Below are 25,447 nucleotides of genomic sequence, written 5' to 3'. Positions count from 1 at the left end.
GGACACAGGGCCATGGGGACAGAGGGCTCTGGGGACATGGGACACAGGGCCATGGGGACACAGGGCTCTGGGGATGCAGGGTCACGGGGACATAGGACATGGGGAACAGGTCCATGGGGACATGGGACACAGGGCCCTGGGGACACGGGGCTCTGGGGACACAAGGCCACAGGACATGGGACATAGGAGCCCATGGGAACATGGGGCTCTGGGGACATGGGGCCATAGGACATGGGACACGGGACAGGGCTATGGGAACATGGGGCTCTGGGGACACAGGGGACAGGGCCCTGGGGACACGGGGCTCTGGGGACACGAGGCCGCGGGACATGGGACACAGGGGCCCATGGGGTTACACAGCTATGGGAACGTGGGACACAGGGCCGTGGGGACACACAGGTATTGGGATGCAGGGTCACAGGGCCATGGGGACATGGGGCTCTGGGGACACGGGGCCACAGGCCATGCAACACAGAGGCCCATGGGGACACAGGAGCCCGTGGGGACGAGGGCTCTGGGGCCACGGGGCCACAGGGCCACAGGACAGGGGACACAGGCCATGGGGACACGGGGCTGTGAGGACACAAGGCCATAGGACACGGGGCCATGGGGACACGGGGACACAGGACACGGGGACACCGGGCACCACCCGCACCACGCGGGGACCTCCCGCCCCTCCCAGGGCCCAGCAGGGGGCGAGGCGGTGGAGCCGCGAGACCCGCCCTCTCCCTTTCATTGGCTACCTGCCTTGCCCTCCGTCTCTTCCCATTGGCTGGCAAGCCGCCGCCGGCGGGGCGGGCCGGAAGTACCAGCGCGTGGCGGCGCCGCTCTGGATCGCGTTCCCCGCGGCTCTGTGGTGGTGTTCCCTGACGCGGAAGAGCGGGGCCGGGGCGGCGGCGGGAGACGGTGAGAGCGGGGGGTGGGGGGTGGGGGCCGCGCCGGGATTCCCACCCCCCCCCGCCGGATCCAACCCCTCTCCACCCCGGCCTCCCCTCCTCTGCCCTCGCCCCTCAGCGGGGCCTTGCCCCGCCGCCCCCGGGCCCCTGTGGGGCCCTTTCAGCCCCGTGTGCCCCCCCACCCCGATACCTCAGGGGCAGACCCCTGGAGACCCTTCCTCCAGCCTAGCCTCAGTTTCGCTATAATTTTAATTATTCGGCGCTTTCCAGGTTCCCCTCAGTGTAATCCATCAGGTTTCAGCACCGGTTCAAACACCATAAGCTCAAATATTGTACATTGGCCTGAACGTGCTTTAATTTCTATTAACCTGGGAGGGAATTGTGCGTATTCTGTTGTGAAAGAGGTGGTTTATTCTTGGATTTGATGAAGAAAACGGGTTATTCTTGGATTTGATGAAGAAAACGGGTTATTCTGGTTTTCCTCTTTTGGCAGCATTTAAAGCACAGTGAGGTTTATTGTATCCCTTGTGAAGAGAGAACTTTAAAAAGTAAAATAAACCCCAGGTCCTGAAAATGGAAGGTTGAATGGGAGTTAGGGGTGGGTTGGGACACAGAATGTTATGTCTTAATCCTATCCTTTAAAAATCACAGAATTTCAAGCTTTTGCTCTGCTGGCAGAGTTGTAAAACGTCAGCAGCGAATTGCGTGGCTGGGAAATAAGGGAACTGCTGCGCGCCACAGGATTTCTTCCACTTCCACTGCCTGCTGTCGCCTCGCAACTTGCTTATTGCAAAGCAGGGGGGCTTGCCCTGGCACCCCCGTAGCGCCCCGTGACTTCAAGGTGGTCATCCCGGAGCGAATCGCGCCGGGTTCCCTCGGCAGAAAGAGGGGAAGAGCGTGAGCATGGTTTGCGCCACCGTGGTTGTCGAATCTCTGGCTACATGGATAATGTCTGTCTGCTGTACGCGTGAATTAGTGGCTGCTAATTTTAGCAGACTCGTGGTTTTCTAGGGGGTTTTCAGCCGCAGCAGAAGAGCTTTGCCCAAAAGCAGTACAGCAGCATTTGGATCAGGTCTCCGAGCCATCTTCTCACCCGCTAAGGTTAAAAAATAAGAGTGAAAGGGAGATGGCTCCTGTAGGAACCCACCACGATGAGCCCAAACACAAGGAAAGCTCCAGTACCTGATCAGGCATCAAGTGACTTATTTTTTCCAGTGATTTATCTTTTCCCAATACCTTAAAAAACGAACTCTCCTGATATTAATCTCCAGTAAAGTCCCCAGTAACACTGCCTTCCTCCTTGCTGAGCTCTGCGCAGCCTTTCTGTTCAAGCTCTGCCTACGTATTCCTCCCAACCCACCCGTTCATTGTTCTTGTGAGCAGCTGCGTTCGTGCTTCCTGTCGCAATGCCCTGAGTGTGTTTCTACTTCCCTTAATTGCATCTGCTCAATTCCTCCTTTCTCCACTTTAAACTTTTAAGAAACTTCTACCAGGTAGCCCATAGTGGAGACATCTTTTTTCTTTCTTAATTTCCTCCGTGGCCTAGAAATGGACATGTCTCTTATTTTCTCTATATTTGCCACGTCGGACCAACTAATTCTGTCCACCTGCAGGAAGAAATTTCTATATTCACCCCTTTTTTATGTTGTAATGAATAGTCTGGGTCCTGGCTGCGTGTGGTCTCATCAAAAGTGAGATGCAGAGGGGTAAACTGCATGAAAATTTAGCTAGGATTTAGCTAGAAAATAAGAGCAAAAATGTACTTCTGATTCCAGATATTTGAATTTCTTTTGATATATTTGTTTTGAAGGATGGTGATCTTTAGTGCCTCAGCATAGTAATGCGGTAGGTTCTGTGCTTTGCATGTGTTTTGAATATTCACGTGCTTTAACACAACATCCAGTCACAGACTAGAACTCTCTTTTTAGAGAATTTTTAAAAGGCAGAATTTAGCCTTTACCCCACTCCTGCAAGTAAGTATGAAAAGAAAGCAGGAAGTGGAATTTAATATTAGAGGCCATTGTGGCTGTAGAGTGTTGTAGAGAACAGGACAGACGAGATGCTGCTCTGTGCAACTTCTTACTGGGAGGGTTTAGTAGAGAAAATGGAGATGAACTTTTTCTGTGGATGCACAGCGAGAGGACAGGAGGCAGCAGGGACAAGCAGGAACGTGGGAAACCTCGGTTAGATGGACTTTTTTTCTTTTTCACCATGAGGGTGATGAAACAGTGGAACAAGGGACCAGGGAGGCTGTGGGATCTCTGTTGCTGGAGGTGCTCAAAAGTCAACTCTGAGCAGCCTTTGAGCGCAGCGTTGGGCTTGAGACCTCTTCCAACCTGAATTCTTCTGAGATCCTGTGATATCAAGCGTGTTATCTTCACTGGTGTGACTCTCTCCTTTCTCACAACCCAGGGGAATGACGATGACCAGCCTCCTGCCTTCAGCAGGGGATGGAAACTGCTATTACATCCTAACAGAAGACTGTGCCTATGGCAGCAAGTACTTCCAAGCTGGGAACATGTGCTTCTGCAGTGAGAGAAGTTACCTGCATAACTTCTCGGATGACAGGCCCCCGGCTTGCTTCTTGAAAGTCATCATGCTGGATGACAGCTCCACCGTCACGATAAACGTAGAAATCCTTCAGCCTGTGCGCGAGGAGACGGCCGCTTTCCTCCTGGCCATCAGCAGCCACAAGGAACGCTTGAACTATTTCTTGGAGAGGCTGAGCCTTGAAGCAGCTCTGCGAGCCGTGCTGGGCCAAAAAGTGATGGTGGAGGTCGAGCGGCAGCATTTTCCTGGTATCATCCGCTACATTGGGAGCATTTACAAAAACACTTCAGCTGTCCTGTCTCCATTCTTCTTTGGGGTGGAGTTACAGGTAAAGTGGCCAAGAAATAAGTTGCTTATTTTCCCGTAATGTTTGTGTGTGTGATGTGCCTTTGTGGTGTGTTTTCAGGGCGAGGGTGAAAACAGAGGGCGCAGCGATGGATCTTATCATGGCACCGAATATTTCAAGTGTAAGCGGAACTGCGGGATCTTCCTGCCGTTTAGCAGAGTCCAGTTTAGTCCCGTGCTGGATGACGACTATGCGAAACAGAAGCCAAAACCCGACACGGAGGAGGTGGTTCCTGTGAAAGTGGGAGATGCAGTTAGCTTCTATGTGGACGAGGTCCTCACAAAAGGAATAGCAATGGCAGTTTACAGAGAGGGAAAGCAATGGTTCGTTAAAGTTTGTCCGGTAAGAGCAACCTCGCTGTTTTTTCTTGGTTTTGGGGTATTTTTTAAAAACTACATTATAGTGGGACATTAAAGAGAAGTGGAAGGAATGTCCAACAGGGACATGAGGTGATATGCAAACTTTCCAGGCCTGTTTGAAAAATTGGTTCATATTCCAAGAATGCCCTATGTGTGCTAAAGCATTTAGCTGATAGATTTTTCTCTCCTTGCAGGAAGAAGAAGGAACAACTGACATTTTCAGAGAAATCCCTATGGACTCTGTTGTGAAGGAAAGCTTGCAAAGTAGGTTATCATCAGATATGTCTACCCTCCGTACGTTCTTGGGAATTTAGCATTTATTTCTTCTCTGTGGGGTACTGAGGAGCCGAAAGTCCAACAAAAGCTTCGGTTAGTCCCAACTTAGTTGATCAGGAGGCAGACAAGGTCCGTAGAAAAGTCTCAAGTTCTGGGTAAAATTCTTTGTGTTAGCAACTAAAGCTGAGTCTCCCTATTTATCAGGCGGAAGAAGAGAGAGTGTGATTGCAGCTTATAACTATTTCCTAGGGGGAGAAGGCGCCAGTGGTTAAAGAGTCTTTAATTTAGCTGTAGAAGGTGGAGCAGGAGCCTCATCTTGATGCCAGACAAATTCAGAAAGGCACAGATGCCAGCAGCGATGGTGTGAGTCATTGGACAAGACAAGAAATTAGTGGAATCTTTCTTTTGCCATCAAAAAGACACCATGCAGCTGTCAGGACCAGCCCAAGGGGAGCCGTCGTTAGACTCTTCACTGAGTTGATTCATCTCAGTAAAGGCAGAAAATCAATTTGGAAATAACCCCCCCCTCCCGTTGCCTTTTCAGTAGTGTGAAATGGCTCTGTGAAGGGCTGGATCAGCTCCAGGGCCAGCGAGAGGTTGGAGTGTGCAGCCTTGAGCGGGGAATCGAGGAACAGGATTGTCCCCTCTCAGCCTGTTAGACCACCTTGCCTGTATCACTGGGAATTACACCTTCTGTCTCTGGTGCTCAGCTTCATGCTTGTCCATGTGGTCTATAATTTCAAAATAGACCTGGGATTAGGTGAGATCCAGAGGTGTCTGTCATTAGGTGTTGACTTCCTACCTCACCTGACATTTTGTGTTGCCCACTAGGTTTATTTTCACCGTTTGAGTCTGACATGGGCTTGGGACACCCAAACCAAATGAAACGAGAGATAAGTGAGAGTGGTGAGGAGTGTGAAAGTGGGAATTCATCCCTGGAGGTGAACTCCATGGTCCAGATCACCTTGGACAAGGGAAATCAGGTTTCAGGAATCATCCGCTGGTTGGGCTACCTGCCCCAAATTAAGCAGAAAATGGCAGGAGTTGAACTGGTAAGAAGCAAAATATTTCCTGCTGTGAGATTGTATATCAGAACGGGCAGGTCTTGGTTACTCTTCTCGTTTCTTTGAAGACCTTCAGCCGCGTATCTCACCGCTTGACCTGGGCCTCTGCCATTTCAGACTATGAACTGTGAGGGCAAGCAGACAATTAAGCAGACAATCACTCCTTAGGCTGAGGAGGAAAGCCTGCGGAGTGATTATGAGAGCTGGTTTGCTCTCTTCTAGAGCAATGTTAATGGAATGTGGGACGGAATAATCATGAATCCTACAAGCGGCATTAATAGGTTCAAATCATAACCAGAATAAATGAAAACAGCCAGCAAAACGAGACCAAGCTTGTACTTCGGTTGTTAAATGGCCATCTGGGGGAATTGCACCTCATTTGTGGAAAGCCTGCTCTCATTCCTCAACGCTCTTTTCCCAGGATGAAGATAAAGGGGTGACTGCTGGCGAATGGCTGGGCAAATACTACTTCCGCTGTGCTCCAAAGCGCGGCCTCTTCGTCAAGCTGCAGTCCTGCCAGCCCGACGTTCGCTTCCAGTGTTCACGCAACAGCGACCTCATAGATTATAGTAAGTTTTCTGGGGATGGGGCAGACAGTGCTGCGCTGGGACAAGGCACGCTACGGAGATGCCTCATGCACAGTGTCTTAATCAGTAGTTTAATATTCTTCACTTTCTTCGAGTGTTCCAAAAGATGTCAGTTTGAAGGCTGCTGAGGTTGCCATGGTGGTATTTATAGGGAATGCCTCACAAGTGTGAGAATCATAGAATCATAGCCTGGTTTGGGTTGGAAGGGACCTTAAAGACCCATCTAGTTTCACCCCCCTGCCATGGGCAGGGACACCCTCCACTAGCCCAGGTTGCCCAAAGCCCCATCCAACCTGGCCTTGAACACTGCCAGGGAGCCAGGGGCAGCCACAGCTTCTCTGGGTGACCTGTGCCAGGGCCTCAGCACCCTCACAGGGAAGGATTTTTTCCTTACATCTAATCTAAATCTCCCCTCCTTCAGTTTAAATCCATTCCCCCTTGTCCTGTCACTCCACACCCTGGTCCCCAGTCCCTCTCCAGCTTTCCTGGAGCCCCTGCAGGGACTGGAAGGTGCTCTGAGGTCTCCCCGGAGCCTTCTCCAGGCTGAACAAGCCCAACTCTCTCAGCCTGTCTCCATAGCAGAGGTGCTCCAGCCCTCAGATCATCTCCGTTGCCTCCTCTGGCCTCGCTCCAACAGCTCCATGTCCTTCTTGTCCTGGGGACCCCCGAGCTGGACACAGTACTGCAGGGGGGTCTCACCAGAGTTGAGTAGAGGGGCAGAATCCCCTCCCTCAACCTGCTGGTCACGCTGCTGGGGATGCAGCCCAGGACACGGTTGGCTTTCTGGGCTGCAAACACACGTTGCTGGGTCACATTGGGCTTCTCATCAATCAACACCCCCAAGTCCTCCTCTTCAGGGCTGCTCTCAAACCAGTTGTGAGAGATGGTAATTAATTTATTCCAGGGATAACATAGACTAGGGCATTGGATATAGGGCAACATATTGTGAGTGGCTCTAAAAATAAGGCCTCAGTGGCATGGATGTATTGGAGAAGGGAAAGCTGGCTGGAAATGTTGGCGGGGGTAACAGAGGATAGAAGTCCAGAGCAACAGTCTTTGCAAAGCCTTGTGAATGCTGCAAGCAAGGCAGGGCTCTTCTGCCTGTGGTTTTCAGGGCAGAAGAAAAGGTTTTGTATACTTGAGACCTGAATATGGACAAGTGTTTTAGCTATAGGGCCTGGTCTAGGTACTGTATGTTAAATGTAGACCCCACATACGGCTCTGGAGAATTGGAGTGGGTAACTCAGGCCCGTGGCCAAGATGTCAAGTGATAACGGTGTTACACCTGGGGGCTGAGAGATAAAGGGGAGCTTGGGAGAGAGGATTAAATTAATTTTAACGCAGAGCTTGATGTGACAATAAGACATTCACAAGAAGATGTGGTGAAGAACAGGTCAGTATTTTCACTTGAACAGGAAGAAATTCCTCTAGAGCAGAGAAGACGGTGTGAACTAGCTGTTTAGAAACTGTAAATGAGATCACTGTATATGAAAAGACAGGATTCCTGTAGGGACTGCCCAAAAACGGAGAGCAGGGACAAGGAAGAACATGTTAGGGACATGCTGAAGAGAGGGGATTGAATTACAAGGGGACAACACTGAAGAAACCAGAAAAGACCAGATTGAGAAAGCCACCTCTGAAGCTGAAGGAGACGACAGGCCAGCGGGATGAGGCTATTAAAGCACAGTTGCCTGTTTGTCCCCTTGCTACTGGGGTCACAGGTCTTTCAACAGAGAGATCCCAAGTTTGCACGTAACACAGCACCAGCTCGTTTGTAGCTCTTTTTGTCTTCGTTACTTGGCATAACGATGGCAGAGGCGGTATGGATTGCTAGGGCGTGTCTTTGGTGAAGAAGAGATGGTTTGGTTTTGTCTCCATTTCTAGTAGATGAATTACTAAAGAAACAAGACTCTGTCCCAGTGTGGCTGAGTCCCAGCAGGAGCAGCGCAGAACATGTTGCTGACTTCTGAGCGGCGCAGACCTCTGGGACATCGGGGAAGGGCAGAACTGACCCAGACAAGGTGGGAAGCTAAAGAGAGTTAACTTCTCTTGCAGGAGAGCAGGAAGTTCTTCCACAGGTTCTAGAGAGTTTTCCTCCTCTCAGAAATGAGGCAGCGGTGCGTGTCCTGCGAGGGCGGATGAAGGGGATCCAAGGCCACTGTAATTCCTGCTACATGGATGCAGCTCTCTTCAGGTAAGGACCTTCTTGGGTGGTGCTGTTTCATTAAATTAGTGCTTTTTTTAATTGGGCAGAGCCCAAAACGGCAACACTTCCGTGGACTTCCAAGGTGGCTGGAAATTTACCCAGTATAAAGCAAAATATCACTGTGTGGAGATGCAGCCTTGATGCTTACTGCTTTTTGATCTCCTTCCTAAACTGGTAGGTTCTCAGGGCCCAAAATACCCCTCATGAGTCCCTAAGGTACCCATGTGTCTGTCATGCAGGGCAGTGAGAAGATTGTAGCTCTCTGGAGTTGGACCGTGCTGACTCTGTGGCTGGAGGTAGTGGCTGGAAACATTTCAAAGAAACTGCCCAAGAGGTCCCAGCTTCACTGTGCAATGCTCTTTGGAGAGGGAAAGACTCAGTGGTGCCCCCCCCATGAGCAATTTTGGCTGCAAAGTATGAGATTTCATTCTCTTTGAGCTGTTTCCTTGCTTACTACCAGTGTAAACCAGATGTGGTTTATCTCACCGCAGAGATGCGCTGTCGCTCACCTTTCTGTAATTGCACGCACGGACTGTTGAAAATAAAAGCCACCGACTGTCACCAGGCACAACAGTTTGGTTCTAACTATTGCTGCAAACCCATCAGGCTTACACGGCATGCTCTTTTTCACAGCCTCTTCTCCTGTACGTCCGTGCTGGACTCTATGCTCTTCAAGCCCTTCCTACTGTGTGACAGGAACGTACAGAGCATTCTGCGGGATGAAATTGTTAATCCCCTTCGAAAGTGAGTATAGTATGTGGGAATCCTGGAAGTCATCCGTCTGCCTTCATACCTTCTCTGCTGCCCTGTCAGATGGTACCTCTCACTGAGGGAGGGGGTTACCTGGAGGGGTTTCTCCTGTCAGCCACATCCAGATGTCTTAATGTCAGGTTTCTCTTCCAGTTGGTCCCTTCCCTGGGTTGTGAGGCTGTCACGACTCCTGCTGCATGTGTGTGTCTGCCCTGCTTAGACTGAAGCCTTGTGAGCTGCAGTTCTCAGAGGACAAAAAGGGGATTTCTGGGGTTCAGACCATCTCTGGGGGGTGAACCCTGGCATTGATGAAGCAGTGGCATTGCCTTCAGCAGCAGCTAGTCCCAAAGGCAGCATGCAATGCCACGCTGGATGAGGGTAGACCATGGCATGAAAGCTAAATTCTTTGGAATTTGTCTCAAAGATACCAGGTTCTTTCCTCATCCTCCCTAGTGAGGTGTGGAAGAGAGGCATGGAGAGGTGATTGAACATAAGACACTAGCATCTTCCTTGAGGAGCAGTGTCCTGGCACTGGCTGCAGAAATACAACCCTGGGGTGTTCTGTGATGTTGAGATTTGATTGAGAGCAGTTCGGCAGAGAAGGACTTGGGGATGAAAAATTGGACGTGACCCAGCAATATGCGCTTGCAGCCCAGAAAGCCAATCGTCATCTGGGCTGCGTACAAAGCAGTGTGACCAGCAGGTCAAGGGAGGGGATTCTGCCCCTCTACTCCACTCTGGTGAGACCCCCCTGCAGTGCTGCATCCAGCTCGGGGGTCCCCAGGACAAGAAGGACATGGAGCTGTTGGAGCGAGTCCAGAGGAGGCCGCAGGAATGATCTAAGGGCTGGAGCACCTCTGCTATAGACAGGCTGAGAGAGTTGGGCTTGTTCAGCCTGGAGACCTTATTGCAGCCTTCCAATATAGAAAGGGGGCTTATAAGAGTGATGAAGAGATAATTTTTATTAAGGTCTATAGTGACAGTTTTAAACTGAAAGGTCAGATTTAGGTTGGACACAAACAAATTTGTTAAGATGAGGGTGGTGAGGCACTGGCACAGGTTGTCCAGAGAAGCTGTGACTACCCCTGGATCCCTGGAAGTGTTCGAGGTCAGGTTGGATGGGGCTTTGGGCAACCTGGGTTAGTGAACAATTGTCCCTGCCCGTGGCAGCGGAGTTGGACTATAGATGATCTTTAAAAGTCCTTTCCAACCCAAACCATTCAATGATTCTATGATTTAAATACACTGGAGAGATAATCTGCAGCTGCTTCTTGTTTCTAGGACTGGCTTCGTCAGGGCTAGGAGTGTGATGCACCTTAGGGAGCAGCTAACTGAAAAGGGCCAGTGTTCAAGCTTTACCAACGCTGAGAAAGGTAATGTGCTCTCTGGGGCCTTCCCCGGGCTGCTTCGGTGTGCGCCGCTTCATCCAGGCACCAGGCTGACAATTTAATTGTATGCTTCTCCCAGGCATGTGCATTGATGTGCCTGCTGTGCTGTTCGTTTCTGTAAAAATGTGCACGTAAAATACAGCTTTTAAAACTCTACGGGCTTTTCAATTGAAATTTGTCCTGAAGTCTGATGGAAAGATAGGAATTGCTGGGTCTCTTCCTGGTGGCATCTGTTGCTGAGAGGGGAGAGGAAGATCTGTGTGAACAGAATTTAAACAAAGGAAATTTTCTCGACGTTAATACTTTGAGTTATACCCTGATAAGTCCATCCCTGATGTCCCTGCTAGAGTCCAGCTTGATTTATCATTTTGCCAAGATCAGCTTGTCTTTTGAGTCCTGATAAGTTAATTGAGGTTCCTCAAAGACTGTAGTTTGGTTAAAATAAGACAGAAAACAGCTGAAACCCGCCAATCTCTGGTTGCAATAACCACGTTCCCATCCATGCACAGCAAGGCCCCGTGTAGTTTACAACAAGGAAACAGATTATGCCAGTGCCAAACATCACTGCAACAACATCTGAGCACCTGGATACTAAACAAGTGGCACTGATTCTTCCAGGTATCTTGTCAGTGAACACCACTTGTGTTTCATACTACTGTGTATTTATTTTAGCCAGGGATAGTTTAGCTGTTCAGTTTCTTGAATTTCTTTAGGTGTCCCCGATTTCACTTTGAGTTTATACTTTTGGTGTTAGCAGCAAATGTCCGTTAAGGTCTCTGAGGTAGTGTTACTGTGATGGCCTGGCTTGTAAGAGCGTAGTATCTGAGGGCTGGTTTGTTTCCTTTCATGCTTACCCTAGGATTTACGCATTAACTAAGCGCTCTAAGCTTTTAGCCTGATTGTTCCCTTACCTGGAGTAAAATAGGAGATTTCAGGTTCACGAAATGCTGGCTCATGTTTATCTGGCAACTTTTGCCTTCTGGATGCAGTGGGGCAATGCAGCGTTCGTGATGTGGTGTGACCCGTGCTTTTCTCTCACCTTCCAGATCCTGAGGAGTTCCTCAATCTCATAATGCATCAGATCCTGGGAATAGAGCCACTCTTGAAACTGCAGTAAGTTTCCATATCTAAGTGATACAATTTACCCAGGCCAGGCTTGTTAGTTATCCGATCACCAGGTGCTACTTGCACCTTTTCATAGAGGCTTTGGAGGCGCAGCTCAGTGAGTTGTGTGCAGCTCCCCTCTGCTGTCCGTGTGATCTTGCTTGTTGTGATCTTGTCCCAGGTGATGCATCCAGGAAAAGACGCTTCTAAACTCTCCCTGGAGGTGCCGCCTTCAGAAAATCATGATAAAAACCTTGTCTTATCTTTAGGGAGAGCCAGCAGTGGTTTGAGAAATGTTATGTCCAACTTCAGTGCAGAGCCAGCGCTATCTGACAGCCTTTGGATGCATTTGGGATGTGTCTAGACTGTCAAGCTGGCTCAGGTCCTGCAGCCTCTCAAACAGGCAGTCCATGGATGTAGTCCCAGTTTTTTCAGGACTCTACAAAGAGGATGAGAGGCTGAAGGAAGCCAAAAATAACTGTGCTGTTCAGGAGCATAGAGGGGGATTGTTCAGTTTCTGTGCTCCTTTGTTGAGATGTCAGTCAAGCCATAGATCGTGGAGTACTCGGAAAGGCTGAGCACAAAGACAACTCTGTACTGCAGCTCCCCTGCAGAGGGTTGTCTGAAGGAAATCCTTTCTCAGGGATATAGGGGTTGTGGGAGATCTGCACCTTTTGAATGCACCGAGTTTTGCTCTGTGGCTCTTGTACGTGCAGTTATAAATAGATCTTTCATCTGAGAAGGAGTTTGCTGATTGAGCCATCGTGCAGTTGATTTGAAAAATATTGAAGTGTCTTTTAATATTTACATCGACGAGGGGAAACTGAGTTTTGCTTATAGGAGCAGGATGTGATGCTATGGAGGGATAATGAGACTGAAGATGATACTTGTATCCTCTTCTTATGGCACGTATTTAGTATTTCTGGGTGCTTCGTGGCAGTGTTGGGCCCAGCAGCTCTCAGACAAACCCCTATGTCCTCTGGGAGCTCGGATGTTTGCAGCGCCACGTAAACAAGCCCTGTGACCACTCCCTGCAGGTCAGGAGGCCAGGAGCAGGACTGTTACTGTCACCAGATATTTATGGACAAACAGGAGGATCTGGTGGTTCCCCACGTGCAGCAGTTAGTGGAACACTCCTTCCTGTCCTCTGATCTGAAGCTAGTGGAGGTGAGCCCAGCTACCTTCTGCCTGCGCTGCTATCTGCTGCCTCTTTCTTGCTTCCTCCAACGTACTTGTGTCTGCCAGTGAGTCTGCAGTGGATGTAGTATGTCTTCTGTCCAACGCTGCAAAGCAGCAGGATACATGGCCACAAGAGGGAGAGGTCTGGGGAAATCTGAGTGTGACCTGGGAAGAGAGCTACGCTTTCTCTGTTGCTGTTTTGTCTTGTGAATAACCAGAGCAGAAAGTCTTTACTCCCAGCAGCATTATTGAGAAAAGAATCTCTAGGTCTTGTCTCTTCTGGCAGGCTGACTCATTTGCTTTTCTTTTCCCAGATCCCATCATGCTTCATTATCCAAATGCCGCGTTTTGGGAAGGAATATAAAATGTTCAGCAAAATCATTCCTTCCTTGGAGCTGGATATAACAGATCTGCTGCTTGACAGTAAGTTGTTGGGCAACAGGAAAGCTGCCGGCTGGGATTGAGCAACCAGGTGGCAGGTCTCGCCTCTTTGGGTTGTGAGCAGATGTAAGGTGGGATCATGGTGTGATTCTTCTTCCCTGAACACCAGTTTTGGCAGGACAAGTTGGATTTCAAGTGAAATCTGGAGAAGACACGTCCTCTCACCTCTGTTGCCCCTGTAGGTCCCAGGGAGTGCTGCGTGTGTGGCGACATCGCCACCCTGGAGTGTTCGGAGTGTTTCAAAGACAAGGTATTTGCAGCTACGGGCCTGAAGCAGTTCTGCAGCTCCTGCTCCAGACAGGTATTAATTTTCTTTGGCTGCTCACAAAATCAACCTTGGCAGCTGACAGCAGATCCCAAAAATACCCGCAGTTCCCCTGCTGTCCCTGCAGCCGTTCAGGTTGGGCACAGAGGGGCCCCTTCCTGAGCATCAGTCCCACCACCTGCATCAGCTGCATGAGCAGGGTTCGGTACCACACGATATTGAACCCTCTGCTTACACAGAGCCTAAATAAGCACTGATCCTGCGCAGACTGAGTGCTGGACCCTCCACGCTGTCTCACCAGGAGTGTTCCTACAGCTTTCTGGCCTTTCTTGGGGTGTGGCAGGCTCCCATCTCAGCTTCTCACTGCCAGCCTGTTGACGCATTGCCATTCCCTGGCACGCAGGGAGGTGTCAGCCACATGGGAGGAAGATCAGTGGGGAATAAACTGCGGGTCTGACCCCTGCGCACTCCTCTTTCTGACAGGCCAGGTTCAGTTCTTTCCATTCAGCAGTGCCACCCTGTCATCTCTCCTCAGGTTCACTCCCACTACCGACGCAAAACGCACAAGCCAACTAGGCTGCACGTCCCAGAAGAGTTTCAAAGCCGGAGCCCCCGGGGCAGCCAGCAGGTCCCTCGTGAGAAGATGGAGCTCTTCGCAGTGCTCTGCATCGAGACCAGTCATTATGTCTCCTTTGTGAAATACGGCCCTGAGAACGAACACTGGATGTTCTTTGACAGCATGGCTGACAGGCATGGTGAGGACATGGTGGCGGGCTCGGAGCTTTGATCGCAACCGGGTGCTGCACGGTGGGTGGCTGCGAGGGTCTGTGACGCTCGTTGCGTGGGTACTGGTCAGTCCACCTTTTCCTCTGAAGCCCCCTACACGATTTAGGCTCTCTCTGCACCCTGCTTCCAAGAGTGACCATTTAAGTAGACCCCAGAAAAGAGTACAGCCAGGCCAAGCACGTGTGGGTTCCTCCCAGTGCTTTCATCCTCTGGCTGTGTTCAAACAAGGGACTGGTTGAGCCAGGTGGGGCTGGCTGCCACGCGGGCGAGGACCATTCTCCTGTCCTTCCCCACTTTGTTGTTGGTCCCCGGATCTCTCAGCTAAGGCTCTACTTACTGTTGAGTGTTACAGTATCTGCTTGAGCTGTAGGTACTCATCCCTTGGGACCTGGTTTGGACTTTTCTCCTTTCTGGGTTAGGTGATGAAAACGGCTTCAACATTCCCATGGTAACGCTGTGCCCTGAAGTTGCCAAATACCTGGACTTGCCACTGGCTGTGCTGGCCCTGGAGCAACCTCGGGACATGGATGGAGTGGCCAAGCGCCTCTTCTGTGATGCCTACATGTACATGTACCAGAGCAAGAAGATGGCGCTTTACAAATGACACTTCCTTGGGCTGGTGCCGCAGGGCAGCGAGGTGTTGGGAAACGTGAGCTTGGATCAACCCTGCAGCTCATAATTGGTGAAAGCAGATGAATCTGGGGGCACCAAGCTTGCACTTCTGCCTCTTCTTACCTCTTCCAGTGTCTGCTATCAAGCTATCCACATCAGCCCGTCTGCGTTCATTAAATCCTGTACCTGGCCTTATCAAGTGATAGTTTGTACTTCCAGCAGACCTGGACTCTGAATTACTTACAATTTCATTCTCATTTCCTACCTTCCCTTTCCCCCTTCCTTCCTCCCCAGGCACTCTGCAGCTCTGTCCAACCTCAGAGTCCTCCCCAGCATCCTTTTCTCCCTGCCAGCCCTTCCCTCCAAAGCCGAGGACCAGCACCTAATCAAAACATGAGCAGTTTATCCTCAGGTTTCCAAAGAGCACAAAAAAAACCCCACAGCCTCGCCCTGCATAAGACTTCCTCACATGGACTTGTGGAGGAAGAAAACCAGGAGGCGTGAGCTGCACCGGTGTGGTTAAGAGATGGGTCAGGACGAGGGTTTTTCTTGAAGTCTGGGATGTGACCCCACACCTAAAACTGGGTCCCTGAATTGTCTGTGCTTCCCGTATCCAGCACTAATACTCTGGCACTTTTACTCACCATCCCTTATTTTCAACCATGAGATTAATTGAATGTCTTAAGCTGCAAATATGCTTTAAAATTTTTTTGTAAGAACAAAACTGGACGAAAGATGGAGCAGAGGAGCAACATGTGAGCTTGTTATGCTGTTTTGGTTTTTTTTCCAAAGTCTGCACTGTTGCTACATGATCGGGTGTTTTAACCTCATTTTAGCACTTACTGCGCCATCTTTGCATCTACTTCTAAGCTCTGTGCCAAAGAGCAGTAACAGAGCATCAAGGGGAAAAAAAATGAGCACTCTTGGATTTTCTGCTGTGACTGCAGTAAGGAGTAGGGTTTCTGGGCGGAAACTGGTATTTCTTAAGGTAAATAACCTGAATTTGCGAACTGGGGCTTCGCTGCCATTTAACACGTGCTGTCATGGCAGTGGGAAGCTGTTACAGGAGTCAATGCTATGAACTGGGTTGCTCAGATTCCAGATGGCACTGACGGGACACCAAAACCTTAAAGGGATGCACCCGGGAGCCCCAGGTGTGCAGCTGTAATCTCCCTCCTGCTCTGGTTTTTTTCCTCTGTAATGCAGGATGCAGTAATTGTAATATGCAGCCTGTAGCTTTGTATCGGTCCTGTTGGCATGGGCCACACGTCGTTCAGGACGTTTTTTGCTGACAGCAGGGTCGTGATGCTCACTGTGACGGCAAGAGCGTGATGGCTGTATCGGCTTTCTGGTGTGTCTCTTATTTCTGTATGTGGTGGCCACAAAGGACAGCTGGTGTGTAATGAACCCAGAATTATTAACACACGGTTAATGTCAATTCAGCTTGCAAATGTCCTGGCTGAGCATTTGGGCCTCAACACTAAGTTGGCCATGAGGCAGCAATGTGTCCTCATGGTAGAGAAGGCGGACAACGTCCTGGGCTGCATTCAAAGTGTTGCCAGCAGATCGAGGGATGGGATTCTTCTCCTCTGCTCAGCAGTGGTTAAGGCCACACCTGGAGTGCTGGATCCAGTTTTGAGCTCCCCATTACAAGGGAGATGAAGAGAGTCCGATGAAGGGCCACGAAGATGATGGACTGGAGCATGTCTCTTATGAGGAAAGACAGAGAGCTGGGACTGCTCAGCTTGGAGAAGAGAAGGTTCAGGGGGCACCTTATCAACATCTATAAACACTTGAAGGGAAGGTGCAAAGAGGACAGTGCCTGGATCTTCTCCATGGTGCCCAGTGACCAGATGCGCTGGGCACAAACTGAAACACAGGAGGTTCCCTCTGAACATCAAGAAACACATCTTCACCAGGAGGTTGACAACACTTCTTCACCAGGAGGGTGACAAGCCCTGGTACAGGTTGCCCAGAGAGGTGGTGGAGTCTCCATCCTTGGAGGTACTCAAAATGGTTCCAGGCAAAGCCAAAGCACCAGCAGTTGAAGAGTCAGTCTAGGGTTAGAAGAGTTGATGGTAGATCTAGCAATGAAGCATCCCGAGGATGGGTTTACCCTGCTCGTGAACTGACGTATGGACCTCTGGCTGATCCTCTGCGGCCATGGAGAGGGCTGAGGGGCTGGAGGATACTGTTGTCTCGCTGTCTTTCTCCACCTATTTAAAGTTACTCTTCATTCCTTCTCTCCTAAGAACTCAAGACAATCTCTACTCAGGTACGCTGGGGCTTGGGCTCTTATATCTCTGGTGCTTCTGCTCTAAAAATTTAAGTTTTAATAACAAACCGCTCTTGGTTTTCCTGGAGGTTTTTTTTATTTCTCTTTAAATGCCAAGTGTGATACAGTGCCCACAGCCGGAGTGTTGCAACAGGGAGCTCCAGCCTGTTGGGGTTTTTTAGAAACAAGAGACCATCAGGCCATGCTTCATTAAGCTCTTTTAATTATTTTTTCCCCATCAAGAAGATCTAAACCACAGCTGTTCCTGGGAGGCTGTGGAAACACAGGAGCAGGGTTGGTGTCTGGGGATACGCAGCTGCATCTCCCTGGGCATTTCCCTCATGCCCACCCTCACTGCACCGTTCTGATGGGTGCCTCAGTTCTGGGTCTGTATATTTTAGAAGCTCAGGGGAAAGGATTTAGTATCTCTCTTACAGATTTGGGCAGGATTAGAGAAAATATGCACGTCTCAGAGAAGACTTGAGCTGTGCAATTTTTTCCTATTCCATGCAACAACATTTCTTGACCCTGTTTTGATAAAAGCCTTCAAACAGTCATTGCCTGGGTGTGACACGTACCCCCCACGGAGCTACAGGGGGGTTTTCACTGGAATTAGGGTCACACGATGCCACAAAATGGGGCTGAGGCACCTGCTGGGGCCACCCCCATGCTCTCAGGGATCAGCTGTTGCTTTTCATTCCAGCTTTGTTCAGTCATAAACCATGGCGTGAAGTGAAAGACGTTGAATTAAATGTTCAAGCTGAAGCGAACGAGTGTTTTGAAGGACAGGGCAGCCACGTGGTATGGCCGTAGCCGTAGTAGGTAAAGGCCTTTATTTCATTTTTTGCTTAGGAAGAAGTTAATTGTGGGGATTAGTGCCACACTTCCTCTAGGAACGTCACGTTAGAGAGTGTAGGCGTCAGCCTGGAGCCGGCATCAACCTGGAGCTGACCTCCACACCTCAGGGAACACATACTAAATGGAAAGAGATAAAATGTGGCCACAGAGCCAAAGCCTAGAACGGGAAGCGCAAAGTGTGGCTGCCACAGATGTCCCACAGGACACGGGTTAAGGGATGGGCTGGCCCTTCCCATGGTGGACCCCTCTTGTGCGTTCAAGACTTGATCTCTAGTGCCACTGAGGGGTTTCAGCATAGGCTGCCACCACAGAAGGTGCAGAGTTGGCAGGAAGGCGAGCAGCACTGCTGCGGCAGAAGGCACAGGGCTGGCAGGGCCACCGAGGCGGGCAGCGCTGCCACAGCAGAAGGCACAGGGCTGGCAGGGCCACCGAGGCGGGCAGCATTGCCACGGCAGAAGGCACAGGGCTGGCAGGGCCACCGAGGCAGGCAGCCCTGCTGCAGCAGAAGGCATAGGGCGAGCAGGGTCACCCAGGCGGGCAGGGAAGGACTGTCGCTTCCAGAGGACACGGGCAGCTGCCTCCAAGCTCTGTCTGCTCCATCCCTCTGTGCCCAGCTTTGCTACTGGGACCCCAGGGTGCTCTTCCAGTTCCTGCAGGGTCCTCGGATTAGCACCATGCAGCAGCAATGTCATTAGAACCATTAATTCCCAATTAGTCACCTGGTCTTCAAAAGAGCGCAGAGGAAGAGCCAGCCCCCGGCGTGGGCTGGCACGGGGGGGGGGCGAGCAGAGACCCCCTCACTGGCTGGCCTGCCGCAGCTCAGTGAGGAGGTGGTGCAGCCTCTCCGTCATGGCCACCTGGCACGGGAGCAAGAGGGGACAGTGAGCGGGTGCTCCCTGGGAGGACTGCAGCCCCATGTCCTGCATCCACCCACCGCTGCGGCTGCGCAGTGGGGCCACGCTGGCTTTGCTCGGGCCACCGGAGCCAGGCAGGGTTCCCGGGTGGGTAGCAACAGTGCCTGGCAAGTGGTAGACGTACCAGGTAGGGTTGTGGTTCGTGGAGCTGGCGGTGAGCGGGGCTGAGCAGGCTGAGGGACACCTGTGCGTGGCTCCTCACCTCAGACAGGCTGGGCAGCGGCTCACACACCTGCAGGATGGAGATGCACAACCACGTGCGTGCAAGCAGCCTGCCATCCAACCCTCATCTCCAACGAGCCAGCTCCATGCTGGACTCCAGTGCCACCATGTCCAAGGTGGCACCTGGGTTATTGGGACAGGGGACATCTCCAATACAAGGAAACGCTGGAGTTTAACCCTTTGATTCTGCCATTACTGCCAATACACCGCCACCCTGGCTTGGTCCTTCACCCAATGTTGGGGAGGACACCCCAGCACCAGAAGACAGAGCCGCCCCTGACCTGGCCATCTCTGAAGTACATGCGATGGAGGGCCTCCACATTAGTGGGCACAACCTTGCTGGTCTCACCAAGCTGCCCCAGGACATGGACCACCAGCTCCTGCCCTGCGCTGGGTGAGGGCTCGTCTTCCAGGGCCATGAGATCCATGAAGGGGTGACCTGTGGAGTGCCAGGTTAGGGGCCAGTGGATGCATGGAACAGCAGGGACAGGTTTCTGAAGCAGGAGAGGGATATAGGTCAACAGGACAACACCATGGCAAGGGTGTCCCAACTCACCAGCAGCATCATAGAGCCGATAGATTGTCTTAGTCCCTGGGATCGTCATCTTCTCCTCATCTTCTGTGAGCTTCAGACATGGGGAGCCATTGACCTCCACCAGCTGTAGGAGAAAGAGGTTGTGGAGATGGACACCTTATTTTTGTTGCTCATGCCAGTGCTGGGGACTGTGCTGAGCTCTGTATTTTCTGTGTGTCCCCCCATGCTAGGGAGGCCACTGATGCAAACAGCTGAATAAATCATAACCACCACCACCCACACCCCAAACCACCCCAAAATTGGACATCCTGCCTCCTCCTGCCTGCAAACTTCTTGTTACAGCAATACCATGACCATTATTTCCGAAGAGGACATAGAGATGGTGGGATCAAGTGCACCCTCAGCAAATTCACAGATGACACCAGCTGAGTGGTACAGTTGATTCCCTTGAGGGAAGGGATGCCACCCAGTGGGACCTTGACGGGTGGGAGGAGTGGGCCCTTGTGAACCTCATGAAGTTCAACAAGATCAAGTGCAAGGTCCTGCACATAGGTCGGGGCAATCCCCAGTAGCATTGAGAGCAACCCTGTGGAGGAGGACTTGGGGATACTGGGGGGTGACAAACAGGACATGAGCTGGCAATGTGCACTCACAGCCCAGAAAGCCAACCGTGTCCTGGGCTACATCCCCAGCAGTGTGACCAGCAGGTCAAGGGAGGGGACTCTGTTCCTCTGCTCTCCTCTGGTGAGACTGGGGGCTTATGAGAAAGACAGAGACTTTGTACCACATCCTGTAGTGACAGGACAAGGGACAACTTTTAAACTGAAAGAGGGTCGATTTGGATTGGACATAATGAAGAAATGTTTTACAATGAGGGTGCTGAGGCCCTGGCACAGGTTGCCCAGAGAAGCTGTGGCTGCCCTTGGCTCCCTGGCAGTGTTCAAGGCCAGGCTGGATGGGGCTTTGGGCAACCTGGGCTAGTGGAGGGTGTCCCTGCCCATGGCGGGGGGGGGGGGTGGAACTAGGTGATCTTTAAGGTCCCTTCCAACCCAAACCATCCTGTGATTTGATGTTGGCCTCACAGCAGCGTCTCTCAGGGCCAGAGTCCCCTTTGCTACTTGGCCCAAGCTGTGCAAAGCCTGGGAGAAGCCAGGGAGCCCCACAGCCCACGAGCCAAGCAGGGCAGAGAACTGCCACCTGTACCTTGTAAACACAGCCCAGCGACGGCTGCAGGGGACACGTCACCAGATTCGTCCCAACACCGATCATGTTGATCTCGCTCCCCTGGTGCAGCAGAGAAGACGGTGGCCATCAACAGCCCAGTCCAACCACTGGATTTTAAGCACATGCCAAAACCAGAGGCACAGGGCAGGTCAGAGGATGCTCTGCCTGAAGGTGCCTGGTATCTGTCCATCTATCCCTCCCAAAACCCTTCTTCCAGTCTAGAACCTCTTCTCTGTTCTCAGGGAGAAAGTCCCAGGTGACTCTCATATCCACCCCACACCTTGGTGGTGCCAGTGAAAGCCCAGGTGATGTCCCAGCCCTGATGGCAGCTACCTCACCTCCCGGCTGAACTCCTCCAGGCTCTGCTCGCTGATGTCGTTGCTGACGGCGATGGGAATAGTCTCAAACCATGGAACCTGGAAGCTGGAGAGGGGCAGGGGAGTGAGCGAGGGACGGGCTGCAGGGTTTAGGGGACCCCAGCTCTGCTCGCAGCACCCCCCCCCCCCTTGAGCCACAAGGGCTCCTGCCTTGGCAGGACAAGGTGCTGAGTGACCAAGGTGGGGAAGCCGGGGACCAGTGGTGGCCAACCCAGGCTTGGTGGGGGACTCACTGAGCACCGCAGGCTCGGAGCACTCGGCGGATCTCCTTGGACTGCTGGGCCAGGTCCCCGCTGTCCAGGCGCACCCCGATGGCCCGGTACCCCAGTTGGTGCAGGGCCAGCGCCACGGCACAGAAGTTTGGCAAGCCGCTCCTGCCATGGGCGAGTAGAGGGTTAGTGTCCCTTGGTTGGTGGGACAGGGACCCAGGGCAGGTCCAGCAGCAGGTCCAAGCCCTGCATCCGGCAACAGCGAAGCGCAGGGATGCTGCCAGGTGGAAATGTCCCTGCTTCAAAGCCACCAAGCAAGGAGGGATGCATCCGTCCCCTCTGCCATGGTGACAAAGCTACCCCAGGGGAACCCAGCATCCTCACCTCCTGATGCAGTAGGTGTCCAGCAGCCCCTGGAAGTCACACGGGAAGGTGATGGCATAGGACACGAAGGCGCCCAGCTCACCCCGGTTCGCCTTCTCAGGGGGAGTCTGCAGCAGCTCGCACACCCGCTGCAGCCATGACTCAGCCAGGGCTGGGAGATCCACTGGCTTTCCTCCTGCCAGCGGCAGCAGCTCCTGCCCGGGGGACATGGGCATTACACACCCTGTGGCATCCCACGGTGCTGGGAGCGCAGCCACGGGCAGAGCATCTCATCCCCATCCCCTGCCCACGGTGACGCTCACCCGGGGCTGCACCTCCTCCAGCGAGGTGAAGGACATGATGAAGGAGTGGGCGATGGTGCCGCGCACTGGGATGCCGTAGAGCTTCCCCGCCAGGATGTTGCTGGTGCAGTCAAAGCCTGCGAGGAGGGACAGCGGGGGACACGGGTGACGGCGTGGCCGCAGTGCCGCGGGGCGCCGCGGAGCAGCACTCACCCCCGATGTAGGAGTACTTGGAGGCCGAAAGGGCACCGTCCGGCCCCTGAGCGCGACGTAGCCCCATCTCCATCAGCTTCACATTCGGGCCAGCAAGGAGACGGAAGCGGGTGGCGTTTGTGGCCACCAGGCTGGGGGAGGAAGGGACAGGTCAGAGCAAGCCAGGCTGGGCATGAGGCCAGCACACTGCTAAGGTGGGGGGGACTCCAGGACCCACTCTGCTCAACCACAGCCAACAGGCGAGGACATGGCGGGGACCACCACGGGACTTGGAGGGTTTGGCACAGTGGAGACAGATGTGGTCCCCAGCAGCTGGTGGACCAAAGCAGGACATGTCCCTACCTGGCGTAGTTGACCAGGCACAGCAACATGGTCTCCAGCAGCTGCACCACCAGCAGCGGCCCCTTCACCTGCAGGAACGGGACCTGCCGGGACAGCCAGGCTGTGACATCTCTGTCCTCACTGGGGACGCAGATGCCGACAGCCCCAAAGCCCCTCTGAAGCAGGGGAGGGTATCGAGCATGTCTCACCCTGGCAAAGATGACAGAGCCCTCTGGCACAGCGGACACTGTCACCTCTGAGGTGTCCAGGGTGGCCAGATAATCAAAGAAGGCGTCCTCTGTGGTGCTGGGCAGGACGGAGCGCAGGTAGGCGACATCTGCAGGGGCAGAGCTCAGTGGGCACCGGGCTGGGCGGTGCCCCGAGCCGCCGGTCCCATGGCACAGGTCAGGCTGGAGGGACCGAGCCTCCTGTGCTGGGGATGGGTGACAACTTGCGGGCAGGGGGCACCTCACAGTCACCCACCCCAGAGAGAGACACGGTGAGGTAGGAGGTACCCCAGCCCTGGGAGGGTACCATGGCCCCCAGGTTCCCTCTGAGGAATTGTCCGTGGGAGGACTGTCCTCCTGGAGGGTGTCCCAGTGTCCCCCAAGTTTCCCTGAGGGCTGTCCATGTCCTGTCCCCACCATGTGCCCCTGAAGGGTCTCCCAGGTTCCTCTGAGGGACATCCCTGTGCCTCCCCAGTCCCCTCGTCCTTCTTTAGCCTTCCCTGTCCCCCTCAAAGATGTCCCTGTCCCCACCAGATCCCCTGTAGGGGTGTCCTGATCCCTCTGAGGGATATCCCTGTCCCCCTCACGTGTCCCGCTCTCCCCCTAAGGGGTGTCCCTTTCCCCACCAACCCACCAGTTCCTCCTGAAGGGTCCCCCTGTCCCTCCGCTCCCTCTGTGGGCTGTCCCTGTCCCCACTAGGTCCTCCTGAGGGGTCCCTGTCCCACTTAAGTCCCCCTGAGGACTGTCCGAGCCCCCTGTGGTCCCACTGATGGGCTCCCCTGTCCCCTTGAGGGCTGTCTCTGCCCCCCCACCAGCCCCATTGGGGGTTACCCGTGTCCCTCAAGTCCCCCCAGTGGCTGTCCCTCTCCCCCACCACAGCCCCCCCCCTGTCCCCCAGGTCCCCCTGAAGGACTCCCGCAGATCCCCCGCCCTCCCCGTTCCCCTCCAGCCCCACGCACCGGCAGCGGAGAAGCGGAAGGCGCGGAGGCAGCGCAGCACCTCGGCCAGGCCGGCGCCCAGGGCGAAGACGCCGCCGAAGGGCCCGCGGCGAAAGAAGAGCTCGGCGGCGGCGGGAACGCGGTGCCGCCCGGCCCGCCAGTGCCCGTAGGCCATGGTGAGCTGGTACAGATCGGCCAGCGGCGCCATGGCCCGACCGCGCCGTCGCGGGGCAGCCTGGGAGCGGCGGGGACGGGGCGAGGGGGCGGGGGTGTGTGTGACGGCACGCAGGGCCGCGGGTGGGGTTCGGGGACACGGGTGGGTCCGAAGAGGCGGGGCGCTGGGCAGCGGGAAGGGGGTACGAGGGACACGGGACACTGGGGATGGCAGCACGGCAGGGGTGGACGGGGCACCAGGAATAGCAGCACACGGGACACCGGGGATGGTGGCACACAGGGGACAGGACTCCGGGGATGGCAGCACATGGGAGCAAGGATAACGGGACACTGTACTCCCAGCACCAGGCACACATGTCCCCAGCTGTGCCATCACCCAGGACACCAGGGACTCTGGGGATGGCAGCACATGGGACACCAGGCACCCCCAGCACCACACACACAGCACAGGGGGTACCAGGGACACTGGGCATGTGGCACAACCAGCAGCCCCAGCAGCAGCCACACAGGACACCTAGCATCCCCAGCACTGGGCACATGGGACACTGGTGGCTTAAGGGACATATAGCACTAGGGACAGGGCAGCGCAGAGAATACCCAGACACAGGTGACAGGCCATAGAAGGGAGAGGGGTGCACAGGACACCAAGCACATGATGTGCCAGGCATGGGCAATAGTAGTACAAGGGCCACAGGGCACATGGGATGGCAGCACACAGGGGACATGGGACACTGCATGCCCAGCAGCAGGTATGTGGGTCTCTAGGGATGGCAGCACATGGGACACCAGGCCCCCCCAGCACTGGCAGGCAGGGCTCTGGTGATGGCAGTACACAGCACAATGTGCACATGGGAGTCCTAAGCACAACCAGTGCAGGGGACGTGGTGCACACACCCAGCACCAGGCACCATGCAGATCAGGGTATCCCAGCAGCAAGCACAGGGCACACGCCACACACCAGCATCCATACACCAGGCATAACAGAACACTGGCCAAACCAATGCCAGGCAAGGCACCATACGCATCACTCCCAGCACTGCGTATGCCAACACCAGCCCCAAGGGGCACACCAGGCACAGTGCTTGTGTACCGCAGAGCACACCAGCCACAGAGCAGCCAGGCTCCAGACATACCCCCACCCCCCGACACAGCATGCACAGGCAACTGCTCGGCACCAGGCTCCCTGGGCATCCACACATCATCACAGGGCACACTGGCACAGGGCACTGCGCACAGCCAGGAAAGCTGGTACTGGAGTCATCATCACTTGGTTGTTGCGTACCGCCCAGGCTGGGCACTGCTGCAGCTTTGTCCGGGGCTTGCAGTGCTACCCCACAGCAGTCCCCATTTGCTCAGTGTTCTTGTGCAACTTGCGCCTGGACCTTGGACTCTGGCACTGCGATGCACTGCATGGGCCTATGGTTAGAAATGCCGCCTGTCTCTTTCCACAGGTCACATTCAGCATGGCCCTGGCTCCTTACAAACC

The 25,447-nt window shown here is 53.5% G+C and overlaps 2 protein-coding genes across 3 annotated transcripts; one reads left to right on the top strand and one right to left on the bottom strand.

Annotated features, from left to right (window-relative positions):
- Positions 1–804: 804 nt before the first annotated feature.
- Positions 805–17,167, top strand: LOC129202885 (ubiquitin carboxyl-terminal hydrolase CYLD-like). Its single transcript, XM_054816494.1, has 15 exons — positions 805–906; positions 3,309–3,774; positions 3,853–4,134; positions 4,346–4,415; positions 5,259–5,479; positions 5,913–6,060; positions 8,134–8,272; positions 8,918–9,028; positions 10,316–10,407; positions 11,469–11,535; positions 12,564–12,693; positions 13,020–13,128; positions 13,329–13,447; positions 13,947–14,166; positions 14,617–17,167. The coding sequence occupies exons 2-15, from the start codon at positions 3,313–3,315 to the stop codon at positions 14,799–14,801; spliced, it is 2,355 nt and encodes a 784-aa protein (XP_054672469.1). The 5' UTR covers positions 805–906; positions 3,309–3,312; the 3' UTR covers positions 14,802–17,167.
- On the bottom strand, positions 17,161–24,027 carry NAPRT (nicotinate phosphoribosyltransferase). Of its 2 annotated transcripts, XR_008575858.1 has the most exons (14): positions 23,809–24,017; positions 22,832–22,959; positions 22,644–22,726; positions 22,302–22,432; positions 22,110–22,225; positions 21,808–22,001; positions 21,448–21,588; positions 21,176–21,260; positions 20,817–20,897; positions 19,635–19,737; positions 19,360–19,517; positions 18,981–19,088; positions 18,662–18,799; positions 17,161–18,592 (listed from the first exon to the last, which is right to left on the bottom strand). XR_008575858.1 is itself a non-coding variant. In XM_054816495.1 (13 exons), exons 1-13 carry the CDS (start codon positions 23,993–23,995, stop codon positions 18,740–18,742), a joined length of 1,575 nt encoding a protein of 524 aa, XP_054672470.1. In that variant the 5' UTR covers positions 23,996–24,027; the 3' UTR covers positions 17,161–18,739. The 2 variants fall into 2 exon arrangements, 1 of the variants encoding a protein (XP_054672470.1); XM_054816495.1 differs by having other exon boundaries at positions 17,161–18,799; positions 23,809–24,027.
- Positions 24,028–25,447: the final 1,420 nt, after the last annotated feature.

The sequence above is a fragment of the Grus americana genome, chromosome 2 (assembly GCF_028858705.1).
Source record: "Grus americana isolate bGruAme1 chromosome 2, bGruAme1.mat, whole genome shotgun sequence".
Classification (NCBI taxonomy): domain Eukaryota; kingdom Metazoa; phylum Chordata; class Aves; order Gruiformes; family Gruidae; genus Grus; species Grus americana.
The sequence above is the reverse complement of the archived record's forward strand: the minus strand, read 5'-3'. Positions and strand labels throughout refer to the sequence as shown.